General features: G+C 41.2%; 1 protein-coding gene and 1 pseudogene across 1 annotated transcript; both read right to left on the reverse strand.

Moving 5' to 3' along the window:
- Positions 1-2810: 2810 nt before the first annotated feature.
- On the reverse strand, positions 2811-8054 carry LOC139446286 (protein rolling stone-like; annotated as a pseudogene).
- Positions 8055-11657: 3603 nt separating this feature from the next.
- LOC139444894 (uncharacterized) lies at positions 11658-13156 on the reverse strand. Its single transcript, XM_071225899.1, has 4 exons — positions 13128-13156; positions 12818-12934; positions 12118-12198; positions 11658-11820 (listed from the first exon to the last, which is right to left on the reverse strand). Exons 1-4 carry the CDS (start codon positions 13154-13156, stop codon positions 11658-11660), a joined length of 390 nt encoding a protein of 129 aa, XP_071082000.1.
- Between the last annotated feature and the right edge of the window lie 3910 nt (positions 13157-17066).

A 17066-nucleotide genomic window follows, 5' to 3' on the forward strand; every position in this document is an offset into this window, starting at 1 on the left:
CTTTTGTAAAGTAGGACGGATTTTACCTGACATGTGTATGTTTGTCGTGCAGCGAAGAAGAGTGTCAGGATCCTACATTCGCAATATGAACTTGTGCTACATGAAGTCTCCAGGGGCCGATATAGTTTCATTTGCTCATACAGATCAGTGATGCAGTACTTTCACGTGTACACCTCTGCTTGTGATTCAGGTACTCGTTGTGTAATGGATATGCATACTTTGGTTTAATTAGACTTAATACAAATCAGAAAGAACACAGAGCACCCATTGTGTCTATGTGTATATCTCATCTGCAAAATACGATAATATTGCTTCCTTAACATTTATATTTTCAAGAGTTCTGAACGCATTTTTCAATGCATTAATACGGTTGTTATAGATGAACAACTTCTTTACAATTCAGGCGAAGTTTCAGTGTAGATTCTAATACCTTTTATTGCTTGATCACACACTTGCGTGTTCTAAATGCCAATTGAAGAAGTTACACCGTGACTTTGCTGAACGGAAAATTTTGAAATACATGCTCTTTCAGTTACGTGTAACAGAATATCTCACTTGTCCTATTCCTACAGGAATGTATAAAGGTTAATGGCATGTTAATATATCAGGTGAATAACGTCAGTTGTACAGTGCAGTTCGCATTTAAAACATAACATTAACACCTGAAACGTTTGCATGTTTGACATTATATTCAATCGTTTTGCTTTACAAAAAAGTAATTGTGTACTTATTGTTTACCCCTTAATTATCACCAAACGGCATTAAACCGAGCTCACTCACTCACTTATTTCAGATTTCAAACTCATATCGAGTTTCGAGGGGCGGAAAAGCTCTGAGCCTGACTACGAAGGTACGAATGGTACACCTTTAACACTTTACAAGTAGCAAGTACAATACGTTTCAGGCTTTTTGAACCAAATACACAATCAACAACTGTTAATGGCCATGGTAAAAAATAGATACCGCCCTGTTATCAAGTATCTCCAAATGAAAGGGCTAACATTGCAGCCATCCTTCGTACGATGGTTGATAACTACATGGAAGATCAAACATTATTCCAGATTGATTGTATAGATTTGATATATAAGTATTGAAAATATTGTATTAAAGACACGGACAGGGATACAAGTTACTTGCAAAAGGACTTTGATGCACCAGATTCTTAAAGATGATTATTTAAAAGATTTCGTGACTGAACAATTAAGTATTTTTGTCGTTACTGTTGCAATGTTAGTATTTAAATGAACCTGCAGCAAACGTAGCAGTGCTGAGACAACGATATAATCAAGTTTTCTGGTTTTTGTTTCGTACGTCGAATCACATCTGTCATGTCAGGGGGAAACCTTTGCACAATAGACGAGAACACACGTGCTAAGTCAAATATAACTTGTTTTTATCGTCTCGTGTGTGAGGAAATGACAGGCCATAATCATATACATGCTCAAAGCCCTGCTCCTAAATCGGATGTTAGCTCCACAAGTATTCTTATCTGTATAAAACAGCCGATATCAGTCGTTCATACTTTATCATAAAAGCACTTTTCTCTGACTTCTCGCACTAATGTCGACGTCTTTCCTGAAACGTGTTTATAAAGACGTCAAAATAAGGTGAGATATCATTGTATACGTTCCTTGTATTAAAATGATGTATATAAGATCACATTTATAGTGGATTTTGAAATCATGATCAAACATATTTGTTCACATTTCATACAGTGCACCGTTGAAATCCCATGAAGATAGTTCCACGGTTTAATCTTTATTGTACATATCATTCTCCCTGCAGACTTTCAGTGATAACGACCCCGTGGGGATTCCGGGTTAGAACAGGTCCCCTGCAACCTAGGCTGGTCTGATCTAGACTCTATTATTTACAGGCCGCAGTCATAGAACTGGAATTATTGATGAGCTGGGCGATAAACAACAAGCGAACAAGCAAATTGTTTGTAAACCTCGTAGACGAATCCTCATGCACACTGTGACATTTGGCAGACTGCTTTTTCTGTAATGATCGGTTGGTTGGTTGGTTTGTTGTTTAACGCCGCACTCAGCAATATTCCAGCTATATGACGGCGGTCTGTAAATAATCGAGTCTGGACCAGACAATCCAGTGATTGATATCATGAGCATCGATCCACGCAAGTGGGATCGATGACATGTATCAACCAAGTCTGCGAGCCTGACCACCCGATCCGTTAGTCGCCTTTTACGACAAGCATGGGTTGCTGAAGACCTATTCTACCCCGGAACCTTCACGGGCCTCTTTTGTAATGACGTAGCACAGCGGTTGACACGCAAAACGTATACAGCATCATTGCATGATTGAATTAGTTTCCGGTATTACAGGATTGTCACAAAAACCGTCTCTTGATTATCGGCTGGGTATAGTGTCATACTGCTCCGACCGTATGGGTCAATTTCTCCTTTGAAAAAAACACTAATTAACAAGCCTCAAGGCACGGAACAGGCCTCCGATCTATAGCTGTTTTATTGCTGATCGGAGCGCTGCGCAATATTCACCCACGACAAATGATGAAAGACAATGTTTCATGCACTGAAACAGGTAACTGTTGCTGACGACATCTATGTTTGAGATTACGTACTTGTGTTGCAGTTGTAAAAAGCAAAATGTTACTGCTATCAGTGGAGGAACGAATTTTCAATGACACATCCATAATTTCATCATACATATTTGATAAGTATGAATAGAATATAAAAAGTTGAACAATATTGAGGCGTGTATCGCTCCTGTGAGTGAGTAATCGTGAGTAGTCGTAACAGAGATACACATTAATACATCTTTTATCTTACTTAACGATACTTTGTCAAACACGTGCTTTTTTTACTGTCAATCCTTTCCATTGATGAAACAAGAACTCTTGTCTCCTTGTTCTTTTTCAGACATTTGGAATGTACGTATATCCTATACGAAAACAATAAAATACAAACACGGTAGAGACACAAAGGTATTCAGAAAGGAAAGGGGTGGAGTCCGCTTCATATTGGACCAATCAGGAATCGTGTAGATATATGGTTCTCGCTTATCATTGGTCCCGCCAAGTATGTGATAAACGACACTGAAAACTGTCTAAATGACGCCATAGATAACTGGGTAGATCACGTGATACACACGTACTGGCACGGCGGTAATGAGGAGGTTGGACAAGGCGTAGATGGAGTTCAAACCGTGGAGGATGAATGTCAATAGTGTCAGACTTTGATGTGAAAATATGAGTACGTATTAAAGCTCAGTGTGAGGACAACTGCATATTATTTGCGCTGGCACTTGTATCCTGGCATCATATACATTTTAATGTTAATAAATCATAATATAATTTGGGTACTGTAATTCATTGGCAAGATTTCGATGTTCACCCCATGATTGATGCATCGAGTGTGGGAGATATACAAAAACTCCAAGGTCAGAACTATTATGTAAAATGTGTAATAGGCAAGATATAGAGGATGAATATCACTTTCACTTGTATGTCATTGTACTCCACTGTGAGAAAAATATAATCATGTATACTACTTTAAGGATCCAAATATTGTGAAATTCACATACTGTAGCTATGTTGGGAATCAAACCGGGTCTTCGGCGTGACGAGCAAACGCTTTAAGCACTTGGCTACCCGACAGCCCGACGACCGTATTGAGTTCGTGGTTTGCAAAATCTGTGTCCAGGGTTGGGCTTGAAACATGGTGGGACCTTGCCATAGATGTTTATAAGTATCTGACACATAAGCAACAAGATGCAACAGTTATTATAAGGCATGTTCCTGTATTTGAAGAAAAGCTCTTTGATATGTTCTTTATAAAATAAAATATATATTGCTTCAGTATGCCACCATTAGTGTGTTGGTATGAGAATGCAGTAAGCATTTCGATGTTGCATCAGTATTTGATAACGGCTTCCATGTTATATATAGCATCCACTTAAGCAGGGAAAATGCACGTTACCGTTTATAATGTCTGTTGATCCTGGCGAACACCACGATGACTGCGTCCAGGACAGTACTGATGGTCAACAGGAGGTAGGTCCAGTTCGTGAGATAGATGAACTACACAGCGCCACCTAGCGGTGATGACGTCACTTTGGTCCAAGACACCATGCCAATGACCAGCCATGATGAATGAAACAGCCGTGAATATCCTCCAGGACATGTAGAGGCGAGGGTGGCCCCACTGAAACGGGAGCAGACTAATCTGAATACTTCATACATTGGAGAATATTGAACAGGATTCTAATGAGACTCATGAGACCATTTCGATTTCAGAAAATCACCAAATGTAAGGTACAACTGTATAACCTGTGTGATAATGTTCACAGTATCCCGAACACTAGTAAAGTTTCAATACAAATCGTCTCATTATTTCAACTATATCATAACATACACATAATGGCTCGTTAGCATCCTCCTGCTATATATATTATTGCAGTACATTTACAATGGTGATACCTGTCGCGCAGAGTATGCTCTGGTACTGGTTGTACACGAGTAGTTGATCACAAACACCTCATTAAGCATGTTGTATCCGTCCGAATCATCAGCTGATCAATGAAAATTGAAAACTTACCAGAGATGTGACAAATCTTTGAGGGTCATTGTGGTTTATCTAAAATTGGAAATGCGGAATTCGTTTATGATGCTGATGTATGTTAACGTCTCTTGTAGTAATGTATTGATGAGTAGAAGGGACAAAAATTGAAACTGCTTGCGAATGCTCTCCTCTTCAAATTATCTTTTAAGTGATATTAATAAGACTTATACCCCAACACCATGTCAACAGAACAATGATGAAACATTTCACCAGGTTCTACCCACTTAAGTTAAGTCAGAAACAGAAGCACCCTACATTCACCAATATATTTCCACAACGAATTGTGGACTGGTCCTGTTTTCATTCATGAGCAGTGGAAGTAACATAAACATAGCTTTCATCCAACTGGCGCGGGAGTTAGTGTGCAGGCAGAGGGCGCTCAGAACTCAGAAGTGTGGAGGGGACTGTGTCGTACTTGCAGCGGGCAACAACAGATTGGCTGTGTGCATGTGGTTGAAACAGAGCAACTGTAAACACAAGATGATGCAACAGGCGTGTGGCCATGAGAGAGAGAGAGAGAGAGAGAGAGAGAGAGAGAGAGAGAGAGAGAGGGGGGTAATTAAACTTTTGCAGATATACGTGTAACCTAGGCCTCAAGCTGTCGAGTACCTGATAAAGCTAGATATTATTTTGGTGACGGCGTGACGGAGGATGTGGATATGAGAGAGCATGACGGAGGATGTGTGTGGGTATGAGAGAGAGCGTGACGGAGGATGTGTGTGGGTAAGTGAGAGAGCATGACGGGTATGTGGTTTGAGAGAGAGCGTGACGAAAAATGTAGATATGAGAAAGGGCGTGACGGAGGGTGTGGGTATGACAGAGGGCGAGGTGGATGATGTGGGTATGAGAGAGGGTGAGACGGAGGGTGTGAGTATGAGAGAGGGCGAGACGGAAGATGTGGGTATGTTATCAGGGTATGAAACTCCCAAATATTTCAGCCAGACCACAGGACTGGCTAGTTGAAATACTTGCCAGCCAAAACCTGCCTGCCCACTATAATCATATTTTTCTCAGGATAATTTAATTAAAAATATGAAAACTGATCGCTTGTAGCATAATGTTAGGTTGTCTAAAAGCTAACGGGGTTTCTTTTTGTTTACATTTTATCATTCATCTTTACATGTGAATTAATGCTTATTATCGGGAAATATTTAGATTACAGTGAATATTTTCACCTATGAAATATAACCCTACCGTCGGGCAGGGGGATTTGAAAATCTGGCAGCCAGAGTTGAAATCAACCCGTCTCGGACGGTTGGGCAGGCAGGTATTTCGAACGCTGATATAACATAACGATGTCTTTACACTTCGTGGCTTCGTGGTATCGTATCCTCATTTATGGTTTACGTTGTTTCAACTCCATCAAGATTCGGGTTAGAATTGGTTTTCCATAACCTTGTCATAAGAGGTGTCTGTAAATCGGGTGGTCAGGCTCGCTGACTTGGTTGATGCATCTCATCGTATCCCAAAAGCTGAGATCGATGTTCATGATGTCAATCACAGGATTGTCTGGTCCAGACCCGAATATTTACAGATCGCCATCATATAGCTGAATGCGGGATTAAACAGCAAGCAATTACAAAATGTTGTTTCACCTGCTTTATGCACTCCATGTGATGTTCTATAAACGGTGCTGACAGTTCTTTATCCTGCGATATGTAATGTCACTCCGTCGTTCAAATGCCCCCCCCCCCCCCCCCCCCCCCCCCTCCTCACCGCCCTCCGCCTGTGAATCACCGTATCCTTGGTAACATCATTCCTGACAATCACGAGTACGGATCCACATGAAATCAGTGGAATAGTTTCTTTAATAGTTTTTTTGACGGGTAATTGAATAGCATTCCCTCGCAAGAAATATGGCAACATGATGTCAACCATCTCCGTGGTTAAACCAAACATATACAAACTGCTGTGATGGTGCCACAGCAGCTACACAGTTGTCCGAGGTGGGAAATGGAGGCCTTCGTTTTATCTCTGAATCTGGCCACAGGAATATGCAACCATGGAAAAGTTGCAAAACCACATGCACACCTGTGGCTCAGTGTAGAGCCTTTAGCAACACACTGCAGTCAAACAACACGATCTGTGCTGCCCTTCCTCTGCCATGCTCGTCCCACTCCGACGCCATTTAACGCCCCATGTCTTCAATTTACGTCAGTTGCAATTGCTGGTTACGGTATCAAAAGGTGCACCCAACTCGCAAAGCACTCCATCTCATGGCTCGCAGTTGCTGCAGTCTGTTAACGTTAGCGGTTGAAACATAAGTTGTAACGACAGAAAACACCTCAACTCACAATAACTAGCGACACAGAACTTCGCCTATGTTTACAATAATTAAATAAATAAACCTGACATTTATATCAGATGCTGGATAAAAAAAAGTATATACAATATGCACAGCCCTCTATCAATGTGAACGAAAAGCACATTTACATGAGGTACTAGCAAAATATCCTTTGCAAGGAGGAATCTTTATATGGTAAATGTAGTTTGATCTATGTGATCGTGTGAGGTACCATCACATATAAGGAGCAAGGATCCATTTTCTTCCTTTGATTGTCCATGGCGGACTGAATCTCCAATAATTTTCCGATGTTAATTCTATTGTAATCATTTCATTATATTACTCACAACGTCAAACTGTCCGCTGTCCCCAGCCATTGGATAGTACAGTGTTTCGAAGTGACCTTGATCAGTTAAAACAAGCAGACTCTTTGCCTTATCTTTATTCCGTATCCTGTTACAATTAAAAACAGACATGTAAGTGAGTGAGTAGGAGTTTAAATCCACTTTGGAGAAACCCAGGATCATAGTTATGGGTCGGACAAACCAAGAAAACATATGCATGGCGAACCAAGATTCGAACAAGGGACGCAACTCTGCACAATGAATTGTGGCGTGTCAGATCCAGTGATACCCCAATCCCCAATAGAGCGCACCAGGATTCGAACAAGGGATGCAACTCCGCAGAGATATCTTATGAATATGAATATTGTCACATGTATGTCGCTTTTATTTGAAGGATTACTTACAGATACCCCTATGAGGTGGCTCTTTTGATGTACGTTAGTATATGGCGGTAAGAATTGGTCGTTTCGATATGCTAATGACCATATTTCAAAGCAAAATTTAAGGTATAATTTCCATTCAGCAATTACATAACACGTTGCAACGTCTGTGCACGTACTTGACATCCACAAAGACAATTGATGACTGTCTATTAGCGCTGAAGAAAGTGACATGTCCCTTGATTTGTATGGCTTTAGGAACAGTAAGCACTCCGCGCGGTGTCAAAACATCTATTGTGACGTTGTGAGGTAACTTTACTGTCAGGGACAACTGAGTCTCCGAGTGTCCAATATAGTTTGAAGCCCTGACAGAGATGTTCAATGGTTGAACAGAGGCCACAGCTCTCCCCCACAGGATACGTCCAGTGCTGAGGTCAATGGTCATCTCAGATGGTGCTCCGGTCAGGTACCAATCGATCGGAACAGTGCCCTGTAAACATGTCTTAAATTCAATGTGCCAGGTGCTTCTATGAAATTATGAAATGTATACCTTCAGCGGATGATAATAGTGAAGATCTTATCGTATTTGTGAAATTCAATTTGAAATAAATACTGCTGAGAAGTAACCCATTTGTAAACAAATTTCTGTCCAACTTATAATATTTCCTCAACTGCAATAGTGTTCACTATAAACAAATGAGTTGACGTTGATTTTTACATACGCTTCAATTGTAAGTGAATTGTTTTAAACAGTTTTTATTGACATCAAAAGGACACCAAACTTAATTAGTTGTTGTTTCTGATGATTCCCTAACTGCTGTAATCATATCACAAGCCTTAATGCCATGTACTGCTATATATGTAGGGAACGTAATAGGAAAGTGTAATTTGCGAGTTTCTATCAATATTCCTTTAATACATATTTTCACCACCATGATACTGTTAGTATTGTCAACTGTGGCCCTAAACAATATGTGTAAACGACTCAAAATAAGTTAAAGAACACCTGTAATTGGAAAGATGGTCGCCATACCCACCAGTCCTGACAGATTATCATATTACAAAATCGAGTGTCCCTTAACTTAATTGGTTGGTTTGTTTGTTTGTTGTTTTACGCCGCACTCAGCAATATTCTAGCTATATGACAGCGGTCTGTAAATAATCGAGTCTGGACCAGACAATCCAGTGATTAATATCATGAGCATCGATCCATCGATCGCAATTGGGATCAATGACATGCATCAACCAAGTCAGCGAGCCTGACCACCCGATCCCGTCTTACGACAAGCATGGGGGAAGCTTTACTGATCCCTTAAATACTGAAACCCTGATTCAAGCAGCTTTTGAGCAAGAGTCGTGAGACACTTTCTGGAAGAGTATGCTCATTTGTTCCTCAAAGGTTTTGAAATGTGGACACCAAAGGCTGGAAGCGCTGGAATGCTGCTCGACATGCCGGAATCCTTCCTGCCATTCAGCCTTGTGGATATTATATTGTCACACTGCTTCTTTTATGCATTGATCTATAAATGAATCAGATGAGGCGATTCACTGGTATGTTTTATTTCTAGCTGAGGTGGGTAATTCATATACCTTCGATATACCTATGCTCATTAAAACTTCTTTCCATGGTTTTGATTTTGCTAATCAGAGCAGAAATTCTGAGTCGCGTGCATAAAGAAACAGATCAGCCAGTTGGGGAGCACAATCGGTGCCCATGGGGATTTCACTAAAGCCTTAAATGCCTCGGACCCGTCATTTTTCAAATTAAGCAAATATGCTGTCGTAAACCTGCAACCTTGATTATAGTAGAGCTCAACTTAACTAAGAAACATGTCCATTGCACCTTCAGTAGGCCACAATACATGAGCACTACGTTATTTCTCCTGAGAACTATATAACAACGCTCCAATGTCTCCAAGTGGAGGAGTATGTGTTGTCTACATATAGCTAGTTTAGCAGACCTCAAATCAGATTTACCATTGGCTAAAGGTAATATGTACGTGAGGTATTCTGATTTCACTTTACACTCTCATTGAACCTTTAAGAATGAAAGCATGAAGAAATGTTTTGTTTCTATGTTGAGAACTTTTGCCATCATATGGAGAAAGGGCCTATGTAATGATTTACTTGCTTGATTAGTTGCTGCAAATATGCCTGAGGACCGTGTTAACGTGACTTGTGTCGATCATAGTACCGCATTGTATCCTTGCAGTGCTACGATAGAATGGTGTCGACAAACCATAAATCATCACCAGGGTGAATCAGGGATTCGAACCCACGATCACATCCTGACACGGCTAATGCATCAGCCGAATGCGGTGCCTCAAACATTCCTAATTGCCCTTGTTACGGTGACAACATAAAACAATATTGTTCATTTAATTTTTTTATTAAAAATATTTTCCAATAAGTATGAACAAAGACAATGAATACACATATTTACACAGTCGTGTTTTCTTAAACGTTGCTCTCAATCAGGTTTGTACTAACAGGGTGAGTATACAATCATCAAGTTGAGATGGAGGCATTGTACAGAAAATATACATCTGAGGGGGTAAGGCCGCTTTTAGCAGTATATAAATCCATCCGAACACCATGGAGGACGTCATGAATGTGGGGATCGAACCGTGGTCTTAGGCTTGGTTGGTTTGTTGTTTAACGCCACACTCAGCAATATTCTAGCTATATGGCGGCGGTCTGTAAATTATCGAGTCTGGACCAGACAATCCAGTGATTGACATCCTGAACATCGATCCACGCAATTGGGATCGATGACATGCATCAACCAAGTCAGCGAGCCTGACCGCCCTATCCCGTTAGTCGCCTCTTACGACAAGCATGGGGTTTAAGATCTATTCTACCCCGGCTCTTCACGGGTCTCTTAGGCTTGGAGGAGAAAACGCTTTAACCACAAGGCAACCCTACAACCTCACGATTTTGTGAGGCTAAACGTAATATTGTAAAGTACACTGGGAATTCACAAAACATGTGTGAATTGCTATAATATATGAAACACGATCATCACTATAATCAATATTAGTATCACTTGTTTTGGTATTTACACTGACAGCGGTAGAATATGACCCGGACCTGTAAAAGACTGATTGTCTACAAAGTTGGCTTAGGCTGGGTATCCCAGTGTGTACCGATACTATGGAGAACCCCTGGGCTTGTTAGGAAGGTTGTCAAATGAATACATCCAGAGCAGCATGGCTCAACCACATCTGTATATATCCATTCTCCTGAACTGTAAAGACCACTAACATCGCGGAACCCAACGTTGACCCACAGCAACAAAACTGAGCTTTGAAATTTAACACAATTAGTGAAATTCAAATATTTACGTTTGCTTTCATTTTTAAATATGCTTATTTAGAACGTCACTTGGCTGAACATATCCAGGGTAGCATGGCTCAACTACGCCTGTATATAGCCACCCTCCTGACAGGCCGAAAGAAAATGTCATATAAACATGTTTCAGAATCCAATGATTATTTGCCTAGCAGTTATGTTGTGGTAATCGCGTTATGTAATACTGTCCATCCTAATACCACCCAACATAAGATTTGAATTGACGAAAGAGAAGACCCACTACCTGGTTGTAGAATAAATTCAGTTATAACTTATACCAGTTATACAACAGCACTGACAATGATAATACTGATAGATGTGCTGTGTTCACTGTCACAACCCAACACAGGTGTGATGCAACCTGGTCCTTAGTCCACTCCAATCTTTGAGTATGTATACAATGCAATATGTACAACATTCTGACTTGATGCAGTCAACATAGAGGCCCAATTCTAGTAATTAAGATTTTTGTTTGATGTTTAACGCCGCACTCAGCAATATTTCAGCTATATGACAACGGTCTGTAAATAATCGAGTCTGGACCAGACAATCCAGTGATTGACATAATGAGCAACCAAGTCAGCGAGCCTGACCACCCGTTACTCGCCTCTTATGACAAACATAGCCGCCTTATAAGGCAAGCATGGGTTGCTGAAGACCTATTTTACTCCGTATCTTCACGGGTTAGTCCTTGAGATTACGCGGAGTAAGGAAGGGAATCAATACGAGTACCCTCCAGTCCTTGAGTTCCGATACATCGCGGAGTAAGAAGTCCAGTACGACAAGTCCAATCTGGTCGTTGAGGGTTCGTATACATATACGGAGGTAGGAAGCTTGACCTTGAGACTTGGAGGAAAAGCCTGTTGGAAAAAGTTTGCTTGATATTAATTCAGAGGATGGCTGTTTGAACATACTTGTATACAGTCACGTTTCTGTTATATACATGGGGACATTATGCACATTATTTGAGCAAGACAGTATAAAGGTGAAGAATAATTTGTGTGTTATACTATCCTGCTATGCCTATATACGTTTTTGACAACTGCTGTCTCAAGTTTATAGTGATGTTCTTTTCCCCATTTTCAACAGAATCTGGTATATTCTACAGATGTTTGTATCGATTCAATGTTTGCCTAACTCAGCTTTCAGATACTCACCATTGTCGATAAGCATTTGTGTAGTTGACAGGAGAGTCAGGTGTGGGAGTCACGAGTAGGTTACAGCTGCGGTAATGGGACCTGTGCACATACAAATTGTGATTAGATGTTGAGTCATATGGAATGAAAAGGAATGGAATAGAATAGAAACGACAGGTAAGATGTCTTTTTTCTTCGAATAGCCTACAGAGATACAATTAAGATGCAAAATTTCAAACATCAAAAATAAGATAGCTGCACGATATATCGCAAAGAACAATGAAGAACGAAGCGTGATTTATTTCACAATAAATCATTGTTCTATCATGACGTCATTTCTGGAGATTCGAACATGGCCTCGCAACATGATGACGACGTTATTGTTTACAGGGAAGTATCCAGTTAGTTGTTTCCAATAAGCTGGAAAAAGGCGATAAGCGCGATGGCCGAAGGTTCGCATCCAAAAGTGGGCGAGATATGACAATTGACACTGTGAGAAAAGGTCGAATTGTGAGAATATCCAAAAAATACCAAATATTAAACCCTCTTTTCATGAATAAACTTGTTCGACATGGCTGAGGTCGGATTGTATTCAGGGAGTCATTATTCAAATACGCGTAAATATTTGTAAAGCTTGTACATCGTATTAACGTCCTTCAAAGGGCTGCTCATAATGTCGATATCTCATATAAGAAAATAAAGTATATAATTTGAAACTCACCTTACGAATTTGTTGTGTTGAAAATACATCCATCTTAATGGACTTGGAATCTGTGTACCCATCACGTGGTCTCTGATGCAATCAAATGGCAGTGGCATCGGGCTGTGGTAATGCGACCTGTACATGAAGACATTGTGACGAAATGTAATTTCATATACACTAGGAATATTCCTTTAGAATAGTGTAGACCAGAGGAATGTTCTGGAAAAGAAAATACAGATGGCATGCCCTGTATCTACGAATAAATTTAAGATATAATTAAGATACATGCCTTTCAAACATCAAATAGAGTATATAGTTTGAAACTCACCCTGTGAATTTGTTGTGCTGAAGATGCATCCATTGATCAGTGGCGATGGCATCAGGCGAGGACCGTCCTCCAGTTCAGACATACAATGTATCCAGCAGTAGGTCCAATGGGGTAGTATTGCTCATATAGCACATCATGACGTCATTCACAGACAGGCAAACGACGCTGCCCCTCATAATGCCAATTGCATCGAACATGGTTAGGAATATACTCCGTTTTTAATTTCAAGTGTCAAGAATACTATTTGAAATAAATTGATACCATAGCCAAGGGTAAATAATACTATACAAGAAATACTCGTGTGATAAGAGCTACTCATTTTAAAGTACGTACAACCTTTCTGCTTTATAATCCTTCGAAAACGTCACTGTCTAAAGACGCTAAATAGGTGAGGTGAGGTGTGGTGAAATGGGGTTTAACGTCGCGTCCAAGATTATTGCACTTGCACAGTGACGTGCATGCACGTGTATGTGTGTTGCTGCTTGTACTAGTCCGACCTAATGCCGATTTTAATGCTAGCACACAGATACCATGCAACAGTTTAACATGAATACCCCACTCAGACACAGTATACTGACTCCGAACCGACCAGTCCTTGTTTTAGCCCCTTAATGCCGAGCGCCAGACAGGGTAACAACAAGTACAATCTTTTAACGTCTTTTGGTATGACGCGGCCGGGGATCGAACCCCGGACCTTCCGCTCTCCGGGCGGACGCTCTACCATTATACCACGGAGGCGGTCTAGACGCTAACTAAATACAACTACCCGAGAAGATGCTTGTGAATACAACCGAGTCGCCGTTCAACTAGAAGGTGTTGGCGGGTGTTTCAGGTAGGAGAATGAGCCATGAAACATAAAACACCCCTCAACACCTCGGAGCTGCCGAGTCATCAGGAAGTACACATCACCATCCAGGTGTTGTAAGTGGACGATCGTCCAGAAAATCATGACTATGTAACGCTTATGGGCGATGTATCTGGTCAATGAGCAATAGTGGCATACAAAATAAGCACTATGTGCGTTGCCCCAGTGGGCAGTAGTGACATAACACGAGCCCGAGGACAATAGCTGCTATTAACAGTAAACTATTGATTCCAAGGTATTGCTGTGTAGGTAGAACGTTTACGTTGTAAACTGAGGCACCAAAATGTTGAGATGAAACTGAATTAAACATGAAGATATGTTCATACGGCCAAAATACGGTGCTGAGATACCTTCGTTATCTGGTACATTATAGGAAGCAATGGATATGTACATGTCCACTTGGTTCAAACATTCCAACAGAAAAATAACCTCTGTAGGCTTCCCTTAGTCGGAACATTGGTATAGAAATGAAGTATAATTCCTGCACATGAAGCGATGAAATTGGCAGGTGTTTTGGAAGGTAACATTGACTGTACCAAACCTGAAGAAGAAAGAGTATTTTGTTGAACAGAATAATTCAGTGGCTTTTTAAAACGTAGATAATTCCATTTGAGTTGCAAAATAGTTTTGATAATGGACGAACGGATACTATCGACACTTGTTCAACAAAGATATACATAGAAATAACTTTATTTACATCTTGAACCGTATGTAGCGGAGAAACGCCTAGTTGACGTGGTTGCTGAGGCTGGCTGGTTGGCAACAATGTAGGGCGACTCGGGCTGACAACAGAGTAAGGCGACTCAGGCTAGCTGGCTGACATCAGTGTAGGGCGACTCGGGCTGGCTGGCAACAGTGTAGGGCGACTCGGGCTAGCTGACTGGCAACAGTGTAGGGCGACTCGGGCTAGCTGGCTGGCAACAGTGTAGGGCGACTCGGGCTAGCTGGCTGGCAACAGTGTAGGGCGACTCGGGCTAGCTGGCTGACAGCAGTGTAGGGCGACTCGGGCTAGCTGGCTGGCAACAGTGTAGGGCGACTCGGGCTGGTTGGCTGACAACAGTGTAGGGCGTCTCGGGCTGGTTGGCTGACAACTGTGTAGGGCGACTCGGGCTGGTTGGCTGACAGCAGTGTAGGGCGACTCGGGCTGGCTGACAGCAGTGTAGGGCGACTCGGGCTGGTTGGCTGACAACAGTGTAGGGCGACTCGGGCTGGTTGGCTGACAACAGTGTAGGGCGACTCGGGCTGGTTGGCTGACTGAGGATGTCCAGGGTAACCGAGGCTGGTTGCGTGGCCGGCAGCCGAGTACGGCTAATGAGGTTATCTGGCATTAGAGTTGAACGACTGAGGATGTCTGGCGACAGAACGGCGACTGAGGATTATCCCTTAAGCTGAACAGGACTCAACTGTCTAACGCCTGTCTGATGAAATCATCTTGATACTTTGTGATACCTGGAGTGAGCAGACAAGTGTTTCGTTAACATTCATAAAATAACAGCTGTTAGTTATTTATTAATACTAATTTTAGAAAAAATAGCATCTGTCTAGTTAATACTTAGACAATTCTACGTGAAACGACTGCAGATTAACACGTGTCCTGCTAAGAAGCTATTCAAAGCATTCAATTGCTAGAATAAACACACATGCATTGTGTACCATTTCATATGCTTTAACCCGCACTCAAAGCATGATGTATTGGGAGTGCCTTTCCTTCCCTGGGGTAATATATAACTGGTAGAAGTAGTTGACATTTAGGGCAAACTGAACCGGGAACAATGTAACTTATATGTATTAAGTATATTCCAGCAGTATGTTGGGTGGGGGAGTTGGTGATGTGATGGATTACCTCCCTTTCTAAATGCGAGAACTGATGACATACACACATGGCGGTCCACTTACTCTCCACTCCTCCCAGCGCCATCTGGAGAAGTCCAGCTGGTTTTCGCACTCAGCCCCTCTACAATGAAAGAAAACACAATGCATTGACCCTCTAATCCTGTCCAAGACACAATCTACAGAGGACACAAAGCTATAGTGATGTTCTCCCTGAAGTGAGTGCTGGACTGTTGCAGTTGTAACGTGTCTCAGTTAAAGGCAACTTACACCTTCAGGTCAACTATGCTACTTGTGGCTTACAACATTAGCAACGACCCACAATAAATGGGTACTGGGTTTCAATCAAATTCGGTATTTAATTTGTTTCGAAAAAAAAAGATAGACTATATGAAACTCACGGAAGTCCTCTGTGCTTCGTCCAGAAGACGTAGCAACTCCTCGTATGACTGTTGCCCTCGTTGCTGTTGGCGCTGTTGTCGTTGCCTTTTCCGCCTGACCTGGCGTTGGTTTCTTCGTTCTGTTCTTTGCCTGGCCTCGTCAGGTGTATGGTTCTGCGTGAGAAAAGTCATTGAAAATATAAATGAACAACATTTCATGACTGCGTATAATATATGTTGTATTAATAGCTGCTCATGACATAAGATTACTTAATAGTTGTGATAAGGGATAGTGTGTGGCAAGTTATGCAATAAAAAAACTATTTTCAGTTTCAAGTGAAACCTGACAGATCCGTTTTCCCCTTAAATATTTATAAGAAGTTATCTTGACCTTTAAATCATTATATTGTATTCAACTTGCTCTGGCAATGACAATTTTTTTTATCTATTATAAAATGTAAATGCAACTTTCTTATCTTATTTATTCTTATTACATTATTATATATATTCATATATATAAATGTTCTTGTGTGAGTGGGTGAATGTTGTTTAACGCCGCAGACAGCAATATTCAAGCTCTATCACGGCTGCCTGTCATCCGTACCAGTGACAAACGGGCAGCATGAGGTAGCAGATTACTCACAACGAGAACTATTTTAGAAAAAGTATTATGATATGTCAAGAAGCCTTAAAACATTGACTTGAGCTAAAAGCAATCAATTCAGGTTTATGGCGAGATTTAGTTTCAACATGAGTGAATCTTTAATGACTGCCAGGTATGTTTAAGTAGTTGAATAGCATACTTACTGAGGCTACGTCTGGGTCACCAATGTAACCGTGGGTCATGCTGTTGCCGATGTTGAT

The sequence above is a fragment of the Haliotis cracherodii genome, unplaced genomic scaffold, assembly GCF_022045235.1.
Source record: "Haliotis cracherodii isolate W230 unplaced genomic scaffold, xgHalCrac1.p SCAF_6, whole genome shotgun sequence".
Classification (NCBI taxonomy): Eukaryota; Metazoa; Mollusca; class Gastropoda; order Lepetellida; family Haliotidae; genus Haliotis; species Haliotis cracherodii.